This window comes from Musca autumnalis, unplaced genomic scaffold (genome assembly GCF_047663935.1).
Source record: "Musca autumnalis isolate F117 unplaced genomic scaffold, ASM4766393v1 scaffold_5, whole genome shotgun sequence".
Lineage (NCBI taxonomy): Eukaryota > Metazoa > Arthropoda > Insecta > Diptera > Muscidae > Musca > Musca autumnalis.
In genome coordinates this window covers 134291324-134308072 of record NW_027412088.1, presented here as the reverse complement: position 1 = coordinate 134308072, position 16749 = coordinate 134291324, and the positions used below count along the sequence as shown (strand labels likewise).

The following is a 16749-nucleotide window of genomic DNA, read 5'->3' as shown; positions in this document are numbered from 1 at the left end:
AAAACCATGTCATCAATATTAAAGCGGCAGTGAGAGCATTTTTCCAAAGAAACTTTTTGACCACAAATATAGGACTAAACACTATAAAATATATTCAAATCTAATATGTGGATATTCAAAACGTATACTCCTGATTTAGTTATATTCCTGGAAATACTGGAATCGTAAATGGTACTTTAGTACTTTTTCCCATTTTACGCTAAAAAACGAACCCTTTTTCCAAAAACTAGATAAAATTGCGCTTTTATCTAAAGAAAAATAGCGATGACTAACTCTAGCTCCGTTTTTTTTTTTGCTAGACAATTTTGGCCGATTAGAAACTATCACCATATTTGGACATGTTGATTTTGACATTTCTGATTGAGTTTTTGAAATTTTTCCATTATCTATCTACATTTGTATAGAAGGCAAATTATGTTGTAATAGGAATGCTGGGTTATTTGACATTTTCTCACCTTGTGAAAACTGATTTAAGTCTTGTTAGTCTAGATTTATTGCTGTGGCGGAATATCTGAAGAGTCTCAATAACATAATAATCTGCAAAAAACTATGTTAAACGTCAAAAAACTTAATTTAGAATGCTGTTTTGATGATTTTCTAAATTTAATTGACGATTTTTGTCAAAAAAACACTTGCATATTTTTTGCATATATTTTGCATATTTTTTGCATATATTTTGCATATATTTTGCATATTTTTTGCATATTTTTGATATGACCCCAAATATCGAAAAATTGACCCTCAAAACGCCTAGATCCAAAATTTGAGTCCAATCGGATAAGAAATAAAAAACATGCTAAAATCCGATGTCTAACCATGACCCCAATTATGAACGAACGCTGTTTGCAGTTATGTTTGAAATTAGTATTTATTAATTTTTGGTTCTACTCCTTCCTCCGTAAATTTAAATAAATATACTGTATTGTATACAATATTTATAGTCATGTTTATATTTGGTCTATTATTTAACGGTATGTACATATGTATGAATGTATGTATGTTTTCTTTATCACCTGTAATACTTATTTATCTATATACATACTCGTATATATGTATAATTGTTTAATAATACTACTTTTTTACATAAAACTTTCGTTGTTTTCATTGACACTTGATGGTCGCTCTAACGTATGTTGACGATGATCACTTAGGGAACTCATATCGGAAGCATTACGTTGGGTGTTATTTGCACTTGCCGAGGTGCTGCTGGCATTTTCAGCATCACTTTCAGGGCTAGCTTTCTTGCGGATGTCTTGTGGCTTTTCATTTGGTCTTTGTGGATTCTTGTGCTTGACCAATTCATAGGTACATGTGTAAAGGAATGTGTATTGAGCTAGACTCTGGACCATTTTCATACGTTGGAAACGCAACTTCTTCACCGTTTCATATATATTAACTTTTGACTCATTCTTGAGTCGTTGCATAATAATGTCCAAGCCAATAAAAGTTCCAGTACGGCCCACACCCGCACTACAGTGTACCACAATCGGGGAATAGCTCGGAATCTTTTCGGCTTTGACCTTTCGCACAAAAGTTATTAAATGCATGGGATCTGTGGGTACACCATAATCGGGCCATTTCTTAAAATAGAAATGAACCACCTTCTGTTTCAAACCGAACATTTCATGGACTACTGACAATTCAGTGCGGTCATAGAGATCAAATATTTCTTTCTTCTTTTCTGTGACATTAATTCCCTTCGATTTGTATGGATAATATTCATGGCACTTAATCTGTTTTTTTGGGAGAATACAACAATTTTCAATTTTGCATTAATCATTGAAATAGACTAAGTTCTTACCACATCGCCTTCTCGGAACTGTGTTACCATAACAATAACCCGCACATTATGTTGTAATACCATACGCCAAAAATCGGTGGTGCTTTCAGGTTTTGGTCCCTGGGTTGCTATGTATTCCTTACGCCTGCGATAACCCTTAGATTTGGAAAAATAAATTATAATTTAGGTACATCTTTTATTTGTATTTTCACCAAGCTGGTACTTACATCTATAAAAGAAGCATTGATATAGTCCGAGCCATCCGCATCAATGTCCAGAATGACACGATTTTTATCATCTGCAAAACATGAAAAAATACATAAATGAAAGAACACCTACATACATCGGAATTAGGAAAAACATGTAAGAACGTATTAGCCAGTTGATATACCTTTGTGCCATGCCTCGGACCTAAATAAGCAAAGTTTTTGACACAATTTTTTGGAAGTATGAATTTGCCTCCGAAAAAAATTGTACCGTCTTCACTAAGTTCTTAAACTGCACTTTTTCCAAACTTTGTTTGGGAGGTACCCGAAAGGGTGCTTCAATGAAGTCAATATTCGGACATAATTCGAGGCTGTAAGAAATAATAAGATGTATAACGTTTGGACAAAATTGATTTCTCCCTTCGAGATTTTTTTTGAGATTTTGGGACATTATCCCAGGAAGTATGGATTTTTCCCCAAAACAACTTTTTGGAAAAAATTCAACACGATCCGAGACGAGCTGTTAAACTGCACTTTTCCCAAGTTTTGTGTGCGAGGTACCCGAAGGAATCCATATTCCAACCTGATACATGACTGGATAAAATAATACAATGTGCAAAGTTTGGACCAATCCGAAACTCCCTGCAAGGACAACCTGCTGAAGAAAATTTCAAAATCCGAGAGGAGCTCTTAAACGTCTTTAGGCTAACGAGGGTATATGTATTTTCATACGACCAACATGTGCCTCATAGAAATAACGATTTGGACCCCAAGTACGTGTGGACGAAATCAGTTTCAGGCAATTTGATGTTGTTTTAGCCATGTCCGTTTGTCTGTCTACCTGGCTTGCTGGATAGCACGTTATCTCTAGAACGGATCAACCGATTCGGTCCAAAATTTGACTTCGAACAGACAACGGTACACATCCCTAGCAGAGAATCATGGGCCCACAACACTTAAACTCTAAGGTATATAGATTTATACTGATGGCTCTAATAGTACGTTTACATAACCGGATTTAATAAACCCACTGGGTTTCAAATGTCAATCAAACCTCACAAATAAAGGTTAACCGACAAAAAACTGTAATATAAACAGGCTATACGATGGAGAATGGAAGTAGTGTCTTTCAAGCCGAAGTCTTTGCAATCAAAAACATTAGGAAGAAGGACATTGATGGACCGGTGACACTGTAATATTGCAGGAAACGAAAAGGCGAATGACCAGGCTCGACGAGGATCGGAGTCACAAGATATCGAAATCGACAGCACCTCTGCTTTTGCTGAGGAAGTCCGACATGAAATTGGCGGTAGGCATAGTAACGGGTCACTGCAATATCAGATTTATACTTGCAAATGGGATGGAAATGAAATCGACTATTGTAAGTTGTGAGAGAATGAGCAGGAAACATAGATAATCGAGCATCTGCTGTGTCTCTGCCCAACGCTGATGGAAAAAAGACTTCGAGTCAAAGGTGAACACACGATCCAATCTCTCACTGCCTTCTGATAAACCGAGCCGAGTGGCCTTTTCTTGTGAGTTTCTCTTATTTCTTTAAATCCTTTCTTTTCAACATTTTTCAGGATGAACACAATCTAATCACGATATCGATCTGAAAATTTTATCGTAAACTCGTAGTGACCAGAAGATAATTTTCCCCAAAAATCGTCAGGATTAGGTATAGACCCCCCATAACGGTACTTCCAGTATTTTTATTAATTTTAAGATTTTGTCTATATTTTCAAAGTGAATTCGCTGTAATTTGACATTTTGTGTTCTTTGGTGGATGTGCTGAAATTTGACATTTTGAGTTTATAGTCTATATCAAACATTCTTGCCAAAATTCATCAATATATGTCCATATTTTGGTATAGTCCTATATCATGTTAACTCCCGATAACACTGTGCTACAGTGAAAATTTGCAGGGACTCTGATGCATAGATTCGATATTGTGGGAGTCCAGGGAAGACGAAAATACCTTTGATTTCTTTGGGTCACTTCGTTTTTTGATTTTATAACGGTAAATGTAGTGAAAAACGGGGTTTCTTGGATTTTCAACTACAATTGGTAGAACTATGACTTTAATACCGGGGAAATAAGACCTTACAAAAGCTGTGGACTTTAATTGTCTATAATACGTTAACAATTTGGCATAAATTGACAGTTTCTTCTTAGTTTTATGAAAAACTAAAGAGAAACGAAGGAATGAAGAGAGATGGTGCAAAATAAACTTGAAATTCTACTGAAAATTGGGTATTTTTGATCGAGAAACTTCAAATTCTTACGACTTCTATTTCATAATACGGGTCAATGATGGCATTCAGATTAGTTAATCATTAAAATATCAGGTGATTGTTATTGCTCTGAGTCTGAGCCAACATACTATAAAGAAAAAACGAGATCCTTCCCATATCAGGAAACTAAGATGTTTTATGAGATTTTTAGTTCGTGAGGATGGGTAGGCATCTATTACAATAAATACTAGCTACAGGAACGATTAGGAGAGTTCCCAGATCGACTAAAAATGTACCCGGATATATAAACAGTAAGCAAGACAACACAGGTGTTCCCGCTTGCCAATTTAACCATTCTAAGTTGTTTATTTTTCTGTGTAGAGCTTAAATCTACGGCAGACCTTCTGCGTTTTTACTTTCAACGGCAGAAAATTCTTGAAGTGGCATGTATCTTTCAAAAATTATGGTGTCTTTTATAGCAAGCCAATTTGCATGATGTTTATCAATTTTTTGTTCTCTTGTGCTGTATCCAGATTTTTGAAATTCCTTTGCAGAGATAGTGTATATGATCTGACAACTTAGAGAAATCATATCCCGCAACATCTACCTGAAGGTTTGCTATAATTTCCCAGCATGGGACGGACGGTATTCGAACACCATTTTTTAACACCATATTTCAAAAACATACAAATGTGAAAACACACATTCATACTGTAATCCTAAAAACATAATTTTTTATGAAATAAGATCGAAACAACAACACAACAATACCGATTGCTTGAAAAACCCAAAAAACCCTATACTAAACATTCACAAAACTCCGAGTATACTCAGTATAATGAAAACTGAATACCGCTCGGCAATTTTCGACAGACGAGATAATTTTTTTCTAATTCCGGACACTTTTACGAATATTTAAATAAAAATAACTAAGGATCCGCGAGGATCCATGGTACTAAAAGTCTATTTCTTTTCACAATATAAAATAAACAAGTAAGCCAAGGCTATAGTCGGACGGAGCCGACCATGCAATACCCTACACCTTTACTTTTGGGAATTAGCTTTCCACAGATCAAAATTTCCAACATAATAATTGTTTCGCTTTATTGCAATTTTCATCAGGGGGGAAGATCAGTAGTTCTATTTTCATATGTAGTCTACTTTGCCGGTATATGCCCTCCAGGAAATAAAATATGGACCAAAAATATATTTTTTTTGTATTTTTCATACAAAAGTAATGGTCCATTTCACCCACTAAATAATATCAGATCATCATCCAAAATTATAGGCATCTTCCTCTACCTAACTCCCAACCTCGTGCAAAATTTTGTGATTATTGTGCTATAATTGCGACCTCTAGCGTGTTTATGATTACACTACAAACAAATAACAGGGTATATTAGGCTGTAACTCTGTTATTTTATTATGTACACCAATACAATTGACATCAATAGAAAGGTCAAGCGTTCCTCTTCCAAGTATAGCTTACTTGCCCGGAATGTCTCTTCCAAGAATAAAGATATAAGCTGCATACTAAAAATTTTCACAACTTTCACACAAAAGTTTTGGTCCATTTAACCCTCTAAATATTATCTGATCGCCATCTCAAATTGCAAGCTACTTCTTCGTCATATACTCTTACCTTACTTAAAATTTCGAGGTGATCTGACTATTATTGCGACCTACAGAGCAGCTACAAAATCGGATAAAAATTATGTTTTTGGTCCATTTCACCCGCTAAACATTTCACGATCATCACCAATTAAAATAGCGATCTATTCTGATGTGAAACCGACCTCCATACAATATTTCGTGATGATCGGTCCATAATTGCGGCCTGGAGTTTGATTACAATTTATAATGGACAGACGGACACACATCTCAAAATCGCTTTATCTCGCCCAGATATAAAGATTGGTATACCACATTGGGGGTCTCCGACGAATATTTCGCGGTGTTACATGAATTTTTACCAAAACAAACTTATAATACCCTTTCCACATAGTGGTGTAGGGTATAAAAATACTCACAAAAATACATTTCAAAAGAGATCAATTTTACTACAAAATAAACAGAAACATTTATGATGTTATCAATTGAAAATAATAACAATACCATTAACTATACCTTCCATTTCTTACTATAGCAATTTTACATATTACTTTTTTGTGATATCACTTGTAACTTGTCACTACGTTAATGGAAATTTCAATGTCTCAATTTCTTCAAATGGAAATGCTCACTTCTGTGGCTCTGCTTTAGCAAGTACCGTTAGAAGTTGTAAAAATACTAAAATTTGATGTGTCTACGATAGATTTGAATAGTTACCATCATAATTTGTTGACATCGATTTTTGCTTTTTTGTCGCCGGCTGGGACCACAGTGCAGCGGTCTGTTCTTTAACCTAACATAGTTTAAGTTCGAAAATAGGTCATATCGGTCCACTTCTTCGGTTACGATAACTCTCGAAGGCAGTAACGGATTGGGTACATACTTTTCACATCGTAATATTTCTACCAGAAATAAATCATGTTCGAATATGGACTATAACGATCCACTCCTTTGGGTACCTCACACACAAAATTTCAGAAAAGTGGAGTTTAGGACCTGCTCTATTATCGCTTTGTTTTTATTGCAATAACTTGTATTTCCTCTCACCATTATGGCAAGACCAGTTATCGCTCAACTCGTAATATTTTGTGCAATCTTAGTTTAAATTCTCACAAAAGTGCAACATTTTTCTTTAAGTGCAGTTTAAGGTCTGTTCGCGGGACCTTGGAATTTTTTTTTACCGACGGTACTCCTTGCGGTTCTGTTTACAGCGATGTTAAGTTTTTCGTTGGCAAGCCCATGCTTCCTGATATAATGGTCCTAACACTCTAAATTATACGACTTAAATGACTGGTGGACGCGATACCTATCTGGCAGATTAAAATATTTTTCCACCGCATAACGCTAAAGTGTACATACCACACTGGTGCAGCATACCTTACCTCACACCGGCCTATTGCTTTATAAGAGGTCAACAAGGTTTCTTTGCCTGCACCTTAAGTTCAGCCGGACAACGACTTGAGAACCTTGTTCCTACTTCTTATCTTGTCGCAAATAGCTGTGGCGTGCGCCAATGCCTTAAACATGCTACCGAACGTTATACCCAACATCTTGGGGTAGTTTTTGATCGGGATAAGGGGGTGGTAATTTGAAATAATTTTCAAAAACACAAGTTTGGCAGTAGTTCGAACAAATTTGAATTCGAATCGTCTTCGTGAAACAGGCCATAAGGCTTTCTTCTTGGGCAGTTTCAAAGTTTCTTTCAATTCAATTTGTTTGTAAATGACAGACCTTTGCAGGATTTAAAGTCTTTCTTCCGAATCGAATTTCTCTTTTCATTAATAATATTATCTTTTAAAAAAAGTTCCGATGACAAATGTTCTTCAGACAGGTTTATAACATAATTAATTGTTTGTTTATGCCCACCATACCATTGCTATCGAAAACGATATCGTTTTCGAATGTTTCTCGATAGATTTGCGGATATTTTGTTCGAGAACGACACACGATAATGAACTGAAAACGATTCATTCGTCGCTCAGTTTGTGGCAGGAAAACCTTCGATTTCGAATATCGGCAATAATATTATTAGTGAATGACTGACGATAGTTTCTACGATAGTGACGAAAAACATTTTTGTGGAGTTTCTTGATGTTCCTGTTATGTACATTTTCCGTTTTTATTTCCTTGTTATGTTTGCGACTCGATATGTAACTGTTGATAAACATTGTTGTCTTGTGTTTGGCAACCTACCCATATCTTGTCTTTGTCAACACTTATTGTTTATATTATACGCAGCATTTATATGGAAATTATTTGAAAAAAGCAAATGGGAATTTTATGTAAACCTTATAAAATTATTTTTTGAAACAAAAAAAATTTCAAACTAAAAAATGTTTCTCGAAACAATTTTTGCTGTGAAGAAAAAAACATTCACAAAATGTTCGAAAATGATATCGTTTTCGAACATTTGACGAACAAAAGAACAACGCACAGTGGAAAAAAATACCGATCTAGCGCGCCAAAAGTGAAAAAATCACATACGCCAATTGATGATATGAAATACCGCCTAAACAACATGAAATAAATATTTCAGAGTTTCAGAATGTTCTAAAGAATTATTTTAAAAATTTTTGCTAAAGGTTACTTGTTTGAAGTCCCAATAGTTTAGTTGCTACTGACCATAATTTCAGAAATAAGATAAACTTTCGTATATTTTATATAATAAAAATTGCCATATATATTAATAAATGAATTAAAATGATCCTTTTTGAACTAAAATTATCCAAATCATGGATAAACATACGATAAAATATTGATTTTTATTTTTGGCGCACTAAATCGGTACTTTTTTCCACTGTGCAACGTGCTTGTGTACACACGAAAAACATTTGCCAAACATTCGACAGTGATAGTCGTTTTCGAAAGTTGTGACGAACATTCGAATAATATCAGCAACTGGATCGTTGAATACATTTGTTCCTCGCTGACAACTGCAATCAACAGACGTAACTCAATTTTGTATATATAATTTCAATAAGTACTCACATGGAAATATATCAGCGTAACGATTTTTGTTATAACCCATTTCCGAGGCAGAATAACTCAAGTCCAATGCCACTGCAGTCAGTTCCTTAAATTCCCGAGCAATTTTATCCGGTTTCGACAATTCACGATAATACATGGCGAATTTCTTCGATGCAATGTCGCCAAAAGAGTCCTCAATGCCATGACATGATTCGCGTTGCCTGCATTTGGAAAAATGTTGAAACAAAATTAGCTCATGATTTGCCAGAAAATGAAATGCCTACCACTTTATACGTTTCGTGATCCAAAGATAAACAAAACCAGCTATAAATGCCAGCAGCAAACAACTGGAGACACCAGCCAAGATAATTGTTAGTTCAATAAGAGCTTCCGTTCTAAACTCCAATAGGGCAGCATCATTATAACCGGACTTAGTAAATAGACGTATAATCAAGTTGTACTCAGTATCTAGAAAAATATTGAAATTCTATTGAATAATCATATGAGGGAAATATGTGTATTTTTTTACCCGGCTTAAGTGGGCCATTGCAATAGCGGTTCTTTTCACTAACACAATCTTCAGTTCCAATTACATACTCAATTTCGCTGGATGATTGTTGTGTCCTTGGATCTGGTGGTTTCCAACGTACCGGTGTCGTCTGATATTGCCTGATACATTCGGTATTTTTATCTCCATATACTTCACTCCACGTCTTTACTGTTGGCCAGTTGACACTGGTATCCATGGCGCCATATCTTAATTGCATTGCGTCTTCATCACAGTCCTATTTAAAACGATGCAATTTATAAATTTAGGTCAATATGTTTTACAATGACTTTGTTTAAGGTAAGGGCAACTTTAAAGCTGGCCATGAAGATAGAATATTTATGATTTTTCAATATTTTCTTGTGATTTAAAGTTTTATATGTTTATTTTAGATTGTCCTTAGCTTTCATTTGTATGGAAATTTCTAAAAAGCTAATCTATTTGAATGAAGCTATATGGGGATTTCTGAGTGAAATCGGACCCTTTTCAGAATGAGGTTTTTGATTTACTTTATTTTTGCTGTGGTGATGCTGCAACCATTTTAGTATATTTTCAGATTTTTTGACTAAAGGTTCCAGAGATATCGCGCCTTGAGTCGAATCAAAACATACAAAAAAGATTTTTTCTATTTGAACCAATATTAAAGAAGTTATGAGTATTTATTTGCATATAGCTTTTACAGAATTGGACTTTTTCAAGGCGCGATATCTCTTAAACCTTTAGTCAAAAAATCTGAAAATATACTAAAATGTTTTGCTGATGAGCAGCATCACCACAGCAAAGAATAAAGAAAATCAAAATCCTCATTTTGAAGAAGTATCCGATTTCACTTAAAAATCCCCATATGTACTTACTTTTTCGGATAGCAGCAAAGCCACGTACAATATGCTACCATATTCTGATTTTAAAATATCTGCTGGAAAACGAACAACAGCAATTTTCGATGGATTGCTGCTTTCATAAGCTTCAACGCGGGCTTTTGCCATAGCCTCAGTATCCAATCTTTGAGGAACTGAAAATATACATCATTTCAAACATACAAACCAACGAAATTTTCATTTCACCACTTACTTCCAGCGGGAGCATCAAATGTTGTGTACGCATTCTCGCTTAGAATGTCCACACCAAACGTCTTAACCGCTGCACTCACTGTGTAATGGTATTCGGGCTTTAAATCCGTTTCATTATATTGAATTTGCCCATCGTTGCTATAATCCGCTGGAATTTCTCGTACCAAATGTTGACTTTCATAGCCGTCACGATTTCCGATGAATTCTAAGAGAAAATATTCAATGTCACCATTAGATTTGCATGGTGAACTCCAACTGATAATCACTTGAGCTTTATATTCTAAATCAGTTTCCAAAGGACCTTCAGCTAGGGCCGTTACTCTTTGTATACGTTCCGATACTATGGAGAAAGAAGAAAAGTACGGAAAAGAATATAAATAACAAAATTTCTCTTCAAGTAAAAATGCTTCGTCATCATACTCCATGGTTTGGTGGTGATCATAGTCGGCGATGTACATTCACTGATGCCGAATTCATTTTTAGCTGCCACTTGTATGCTGTACCTTGTGTAGGGTTGAAGATCATCGAATGTCAATTCTAATCTCGATGTTTCGCGCGGTACCATGTCAGAGCTGGTGGTGCCACATTCTTTGGGTATAAAATAGGAGGCTTCGACACGCTTGAAATAGGTGATATACATATTGATGTTGCCATTGGCATATTTCGGGGCATTCCAAGTAAATTTCAAAGTGCTGTTCGTTTGCGTTGTCACGGTAATATTTTCCGGTTTATCAGGAACTACAATAAACAAGGAATGTTGGGTATTGAAGGCATTTTCATTTTGTATGCAGACTTTTGTGTGGTAATAAAAATGAACGAATGTTTTTATAGAATGTCTTACTTACAATAGGCTTCCGTTTTTTTCACGAACGTTTTATTCGCTGACCAACCGCCAATGTTATAGAGAGCTGCGTTACAATAGTAATCAGTGTAGGGTGACAAAGGTCCAATATCAGTATTGAATAAAATAACAAGCTGTCCCTTGACATATTTTTCGGCTTTCTAAAATTAAATAAAATGGCAATATGTTATCGAACTAGATTTTTATGGAATATTTAGTAATTGAAGATATTTAAACTCAGCTCCAACATGTAATTTATTATGAGTGCAATGTTTTTTTTTTGAAAAGTCATGTACCACGACGCAATCTAAGTCGCATGTCGAACCGATTCGAACCAAATTTTGGGTATCGTAAAATTTTGTCCAAACTTAGTTTAAGTTCGAAGATAGGCAATATCGGTCCATTCCTCGGGTACCTCCCCCACAAAAGTACCATTTTTTTTAAATGGTGTGAATAATAGCTCTCGAAGGGAGCAATCGATTTGGTCCAAACTTTGCACATCGTATTATTCCTCCCAGATATAGATCGGGTTCGAATATGGACTATATTGGTCCACTCCTTCGGGTACCTCCCACACAATTCAGCACAGCTGACTGATACTTTCTTACTTGTTAAATGAAGAAAAGAAACGAAGTAATTAGAATACTACTTTCATCCTGATCTAGTTCCATTTGGTTTTATTGGGAAGGTATCTGTGATTGTACAAGGTGGCGTATTGTTAATAATACGTAACATTGTACATATTTTTAAGTGATAAGAATGTATGGCGAGTATAAATTGTTGTTGTTGCTGCTGTTGGCACTAAGCTACTGGAATTAGTTGAGTAGGTTTGGCAGGGCGGTTGAAAAGGTGCAATGTGTCGTGCGGGCATGATCCGCAAGATGGACAGATGTTTAGCACTGATTTATCGATCCTTGCCCTATAGGAATTTATACGGCTGCATCATCCCAAGCGTTGTTGAGCCAACACTACTCTGGACCGCATTCACACGATAGGTGTTTAAGGCATCTGCGACTGCGTGTGTGTGAATGCTATTTAAACCTGCTTGATATTCTTGTTGATCTTGTTGACTTGTAACGTTGGACCTCTCTTTCTAGATCATGAAGATCCCTCCTGACATGCCCAGGTGGTGGTCCAATCCACCACCTGGTGATTAAGATGGCTCTCATAGTAACACCCGAACAAATACTGCATTACAACGTGACATTATGTTGATGTACTGAATAATCTTTGTTTCCTCATGTATATGGTTCACTGAAGACCCGAGGAGATACCCTGTTGCAGTTCTCATGGCAGTATTCTGATAGGTTTGAATATTTTTTCCATCGTGTTGCACTTATTTTCGCGGACCACCTCGCATTATATGCGGTCGCATTATATGCGGTCAACAAGGTTTCTTTGTGTGGGGGGCACACAAATGCTGTCCGCTAGAGACTTGAGGACCTTGTTCCTACATCTCAGCTGTGCATGCCCGGACAAAGTGAACATCTCGTTGAATGGGACTCGTAGAATTTTGGGGTAGTTTGTGGTCGGAATTCTGTTGCCATCGACCAGGACATTAACATCTGTGCTTATCACTGCTGTCCATGTGGTGAACAGAGTGGCCGTAGAGAGTTTCTCGTGCCATCGTGGTGCAATGGTATGCACACCCCCTTTTACGCTGAAGGTCGTGAGTTCGATTCCCCAGCCAGTCAACATCAAAATTTTCAACGGTGGCAAAATACCCCTCAGTAATGTTGGCGACATTTGCTGAGTATTTCTGCTATGTAAAACTTCTCTACAAGTGGTGTCTTAAGACACGCCGTTCGGACTCGGCGATAAAAAGTAGGTCAAATATCATTGAGCTAATATGAATCGGGGTGCACTCATTGATATGAGAGAAGTCTCCCTTGTTCCGTATGGGATGTTTGTGGAACAATTAAAAAAATATTTCTCGTATGAAAAAAGGTGATAAGGAGTTCAGCCTTTCATAAATGACATCAGGGAAGGTACCTGACGCCAAGTATCAAAGGGTATTGATTAGTCGAGCACAAGCAACACAGCTTACCTACTTATTTACTTGGCTGCCCCATTACAGAACATTTGTTCCATAAACCGAACTAAGAAAAGATCTCCAATTCTCCAATTCCGCGCCTTGTCATCTCTTCATCCACTTGTTTGCGCCATCTATTCGTTGGCCTGCCAATTCTGCGTGCACCGCCATGTGGCTCGAATTTATACGCCTTTTTAGCGGGTTCATCGTCACTCATTCTTATTATATGGCCTAGCCAACGCAATCGCTGCATCTCGATACGTTTAACTATATTGATGTCGTTGTATAGCAGATACAGCACGTGGTTCATACGACGTCGATATTCACCGTCAACGCAGATCGGTTCGTAGATCTTTCGAAGAATTTTTCTCTCAAACACGCCAAGCACTGCCTTATCTGCTTGCGTAAGTACCCAGGCTTCGGAACCATACATCCGCACGGGTAGTATCCGTGTTTTGTAAAGCGTTATTTTTGTTTGACGAGTTGTGGCTTTGTTTTTGAAGTGCTTACATAAGCAAAAGTAGCATCTGTTGGTCAATACAATTTTCTTTTTATTTCACAACTGATGTCGTTTGTCGTGTTGACGACGGTGCCGAGGTATACGAAGTCTTTTACTACCTCAAAATTATAGGAACCAACTTAAACAGTTGGTCTGGTCTCAATGGACGCATTGCGCGTCGACACCATCAACTTGGTCTTCTCGCCGTTTACCGCCAGACCCACTTTAGCAGATTCTCATGATGTCTATATCATCAGCATAAGCAAGTAACATGTGGCTATTGGTGTAGATTGTTCCATTTTTTTTGACTTTTGCCTCTCGTATAATCTTTTCTAGCAGGATGTTTAAAAGATCACACGAAAGGCTATCTCCTTGCCTGAAACCTATTTTGGTACAAAACTCTTCGGAGAGCTTCATTCCTATTTTAACTGAAGATCTTGTGTCAGTTGGAGCGATTTTACAAAGCTTTGCGGGGATAATACCTTTGAACGTAGCGGGCTGTCGAAGGCTGCTTTATAATCGACAAAAATGTGGTAGGTGTCGATCTGCATCTCTTGGGTCTTCTCCAGGGTAAATATCTGGTCAATGGTAGACTTGCCAGGTCTAAACCCGCATTGGTATGGTCCAATTATTTCGTTGACCATGGGCTTTAGTGGTTCGCACAATATCCCTGACACTATTTTGTAGGCAATAGGGAGAAGACTTGTGCCCCTATTGTTGGAGCATAAAGTCTTATCTCCTTTCTTATGGACGGGACACAGGATGCTCAGGTTCCAATCGTCGGGTACGCGTTCTTCCTGCCAGATGGAGCTAACTAGCTGATGCATACACCTTATCAGCGTGTCGCCTCCGGTTTTAAACAGCTCGGCTGGTAAGCCATCAGCTCCTGCTGCCTTATTATTCTTCAGCCGGTTTATTGCTGTCTTTACCTCATCTTGGCCGGGTGGTATACATTCAATACCATCTTCTGGGATAGGATCTGTGGTATCTTCGTCGACTTCGCTACTATTGGATACCAACAGTTTGGAAAAATGCTCTTTCCATATCCTTAGCACACTATCTTTATCAGTTACCAGACTACCTTGCTGGTCTCTACAGGAGGATGTGCCAGTTCCAAAGCCATCAGTTTGATGTTTCACTCTTTGGTAGAATTTTCGGACTTCATTCTGTCCCCTGTACAACTCGATTTGTTCACACTCCCGCTTTTCTATCTCTCACTTTTTCCTGCGGAAAGGACGTTTCTCCTCTCTCCTTTTCTTCCGATATCTCTCTCGTGCGCTACGCGTTCCTGCTGATTGTAGAGTAGCCCTATATGCCGCATTTTTCTCTTCGGTAGCAGCAAGACACTCCTGATCATACCATGGATTCCTTGGTGGAAGTCTCTGGTATCTAAGTACTGATTTTGCGGCTGTTTGCATGGAGTGGGCAATGGTTTGCCATTGCCCTGATATGTTATCGGGACGAGGAGTGCTTTGATTAAGCAATTGGGCCAGTTGAGTGGAATATGCTGTGGCTATCTGTTGTGATTGCAGCTTACCGATGTCCAAGTTCCGTGTTGTGTCCGTTCGCAATTTATTTGCTACGTTTAATCTGGTACGTACCTTTGCTGCAACAAGGTAGTGGTCCGAGTCTATGTTTGCACCTCGGATCGTACATCCAACACGCTTGATGCATGTCTTCCATCTATCACAACGTGATCAATTTGATTTCTTGTTCTTTGATCTGGCGACAGCCAGGTGACCTTATGAATATCGAGATGCTTAAATCTGGTACTGCTAACTACCAAGTTTCTTGCAGCTGCATAATCTATCAGCCTCATACCATTGTCAGATGTTTCACTGTGGAGACTGAATTTCCCGACTGTTGGGCCAAAGATATTCTCCTTTCCAATTTTGGCATTAAAATCGTCTAGTATAATTTTAATGTCATGGGCAGGGCAACGGTCATAAGTTTCTTCTAAGCGCTCGTAAAATATATCTTTGGTCTGTTCGTCCTTGTCTTCAGTGGGAGTATGAGCGCAAATGAAGCTGATGTTAAAGAATTTTACTTTTAATCGAATTGCACCAAGTCTTTCATTCACTGGGGTGAAGCTGGAGACCAGATGTTTTAACCTCCGACCAACTACAAATCCGCAACCAAACTCATGCTTTGTGTCAGTGCGTCACCTTTAGGTGTTGTTGTGACGCCTTTCCCGTTCCATCGTATTTCCTGTATGGCAGTAATGTCGGCCTTGTACCTTGTAAGAGAGTGAGTCTTCTTATGTCGTGGTTCCTCCTCGGCAGGAAGATACATAATGTGACTTAGTACTTTTCTCTTCCCTTTGTCACTCAAGGGGGGTTCGAAAAATTGTCGATTAGAACAACTTGCCAACCTCTTCGGATCAGTCAGCGTAACGTCACCAAACGTGACTGAGGTCTTATGTCCTTTTTTCCCAGAGTGGCATAACGGTTGCCCACAATTCACTTATTCCGGCTCCAATGTTGCATCTCTTCAGATGATTTAGACACTGATAACTTCCAACGACAGATCCCTAATTGGCTTGACAAAGCCTCATCACGCTCATTAGCTAATCCCGTCGCATCTGCTGGAAAATTTGGTCTTACTTCGGGTAATCGACCGACAGGTATATAGCGAGCGGCTAAAGCGGTGATGATGTCTCGGAACATCCTCTCTGCTACTCGAACATTGCAAGCAAGGCTGTAAGATATGGCGATTTCTCGCCAAACGTGGCGATTTTTCAATGCGTTTGGCGACTTTATTTTTGACTTGGCGATATGGCGATTTTTTAGCGGTTTTCAGAATAGTTGGCGATTTTGTTGGCTAATTGTGGAAATTCCCTCTTCCTTCCCTTAATTTTTTGTATGTTGTTGTTTTATATGAGACAGTAAATACTTAATTTCTAATAGATTTGCACAATAATCCATTTTTGTGAATATAGCTAAACATATTTTTACAACCTCC

At 37.7% G+C, this 16749-nt stretch overlaps 1 protein-coding gene across 16 annotated transcripts in view; it reads right to left on the bottom strand.

Moving 5' to 3' along the window:
- Positions 1-927: 927 nt before the first annotated feature.
- Ptp52F (Protein tyrosine phosphatase 52F) overlaps positions 928-16749 on the bottom strand; it is a 61013-nt gene continuing 45191 nt past the window's right edge. For 9 of the 16 annotated variants that reach the window (XM_073988339.1, XM_073988336.1, XM_073988333.1 and 6 more), the window contains exons 10-19: positions 11262-11418; positions 10837-11154; positions 10418-10756; positions 10201-10358; positions 9329-9584; positions 9084-9267; positions 8821-9020; positions 2008-2078; positions 1802-1936; positions 928-1733 (exon numbers count right to left, since the gene is read on the bottom strand). In XM_073988339.1, the coding sequence (XP_073844440.1) occupies positions 1080-1733; positions 1802-1936; positions 2008-2078; positions 8821-9020; positions 9084-9267; positions 9329-9584; positions 10201-10358; positions 10418-10756; positions 10837-11154; positions 11262-11418 (2472 nt within the window). In that variant the 3' untranslated portion in view covers positions 928-1079. The remainder of the gene's footprint in view (positions 1734-1801; positions 1937-2007; positions 2079-8820; positions 9021-9083; positions 9268-9328; positions 9585-10200; positions 10359-10417; positions 10757-10836; positions 11155-11261; positions 11419-16749) is intronic. The other 7 variants (XM_073988343.1, XM_073988344.1, XM_073988345.1 and 4 more) reach the window with 1 other exon arrangement.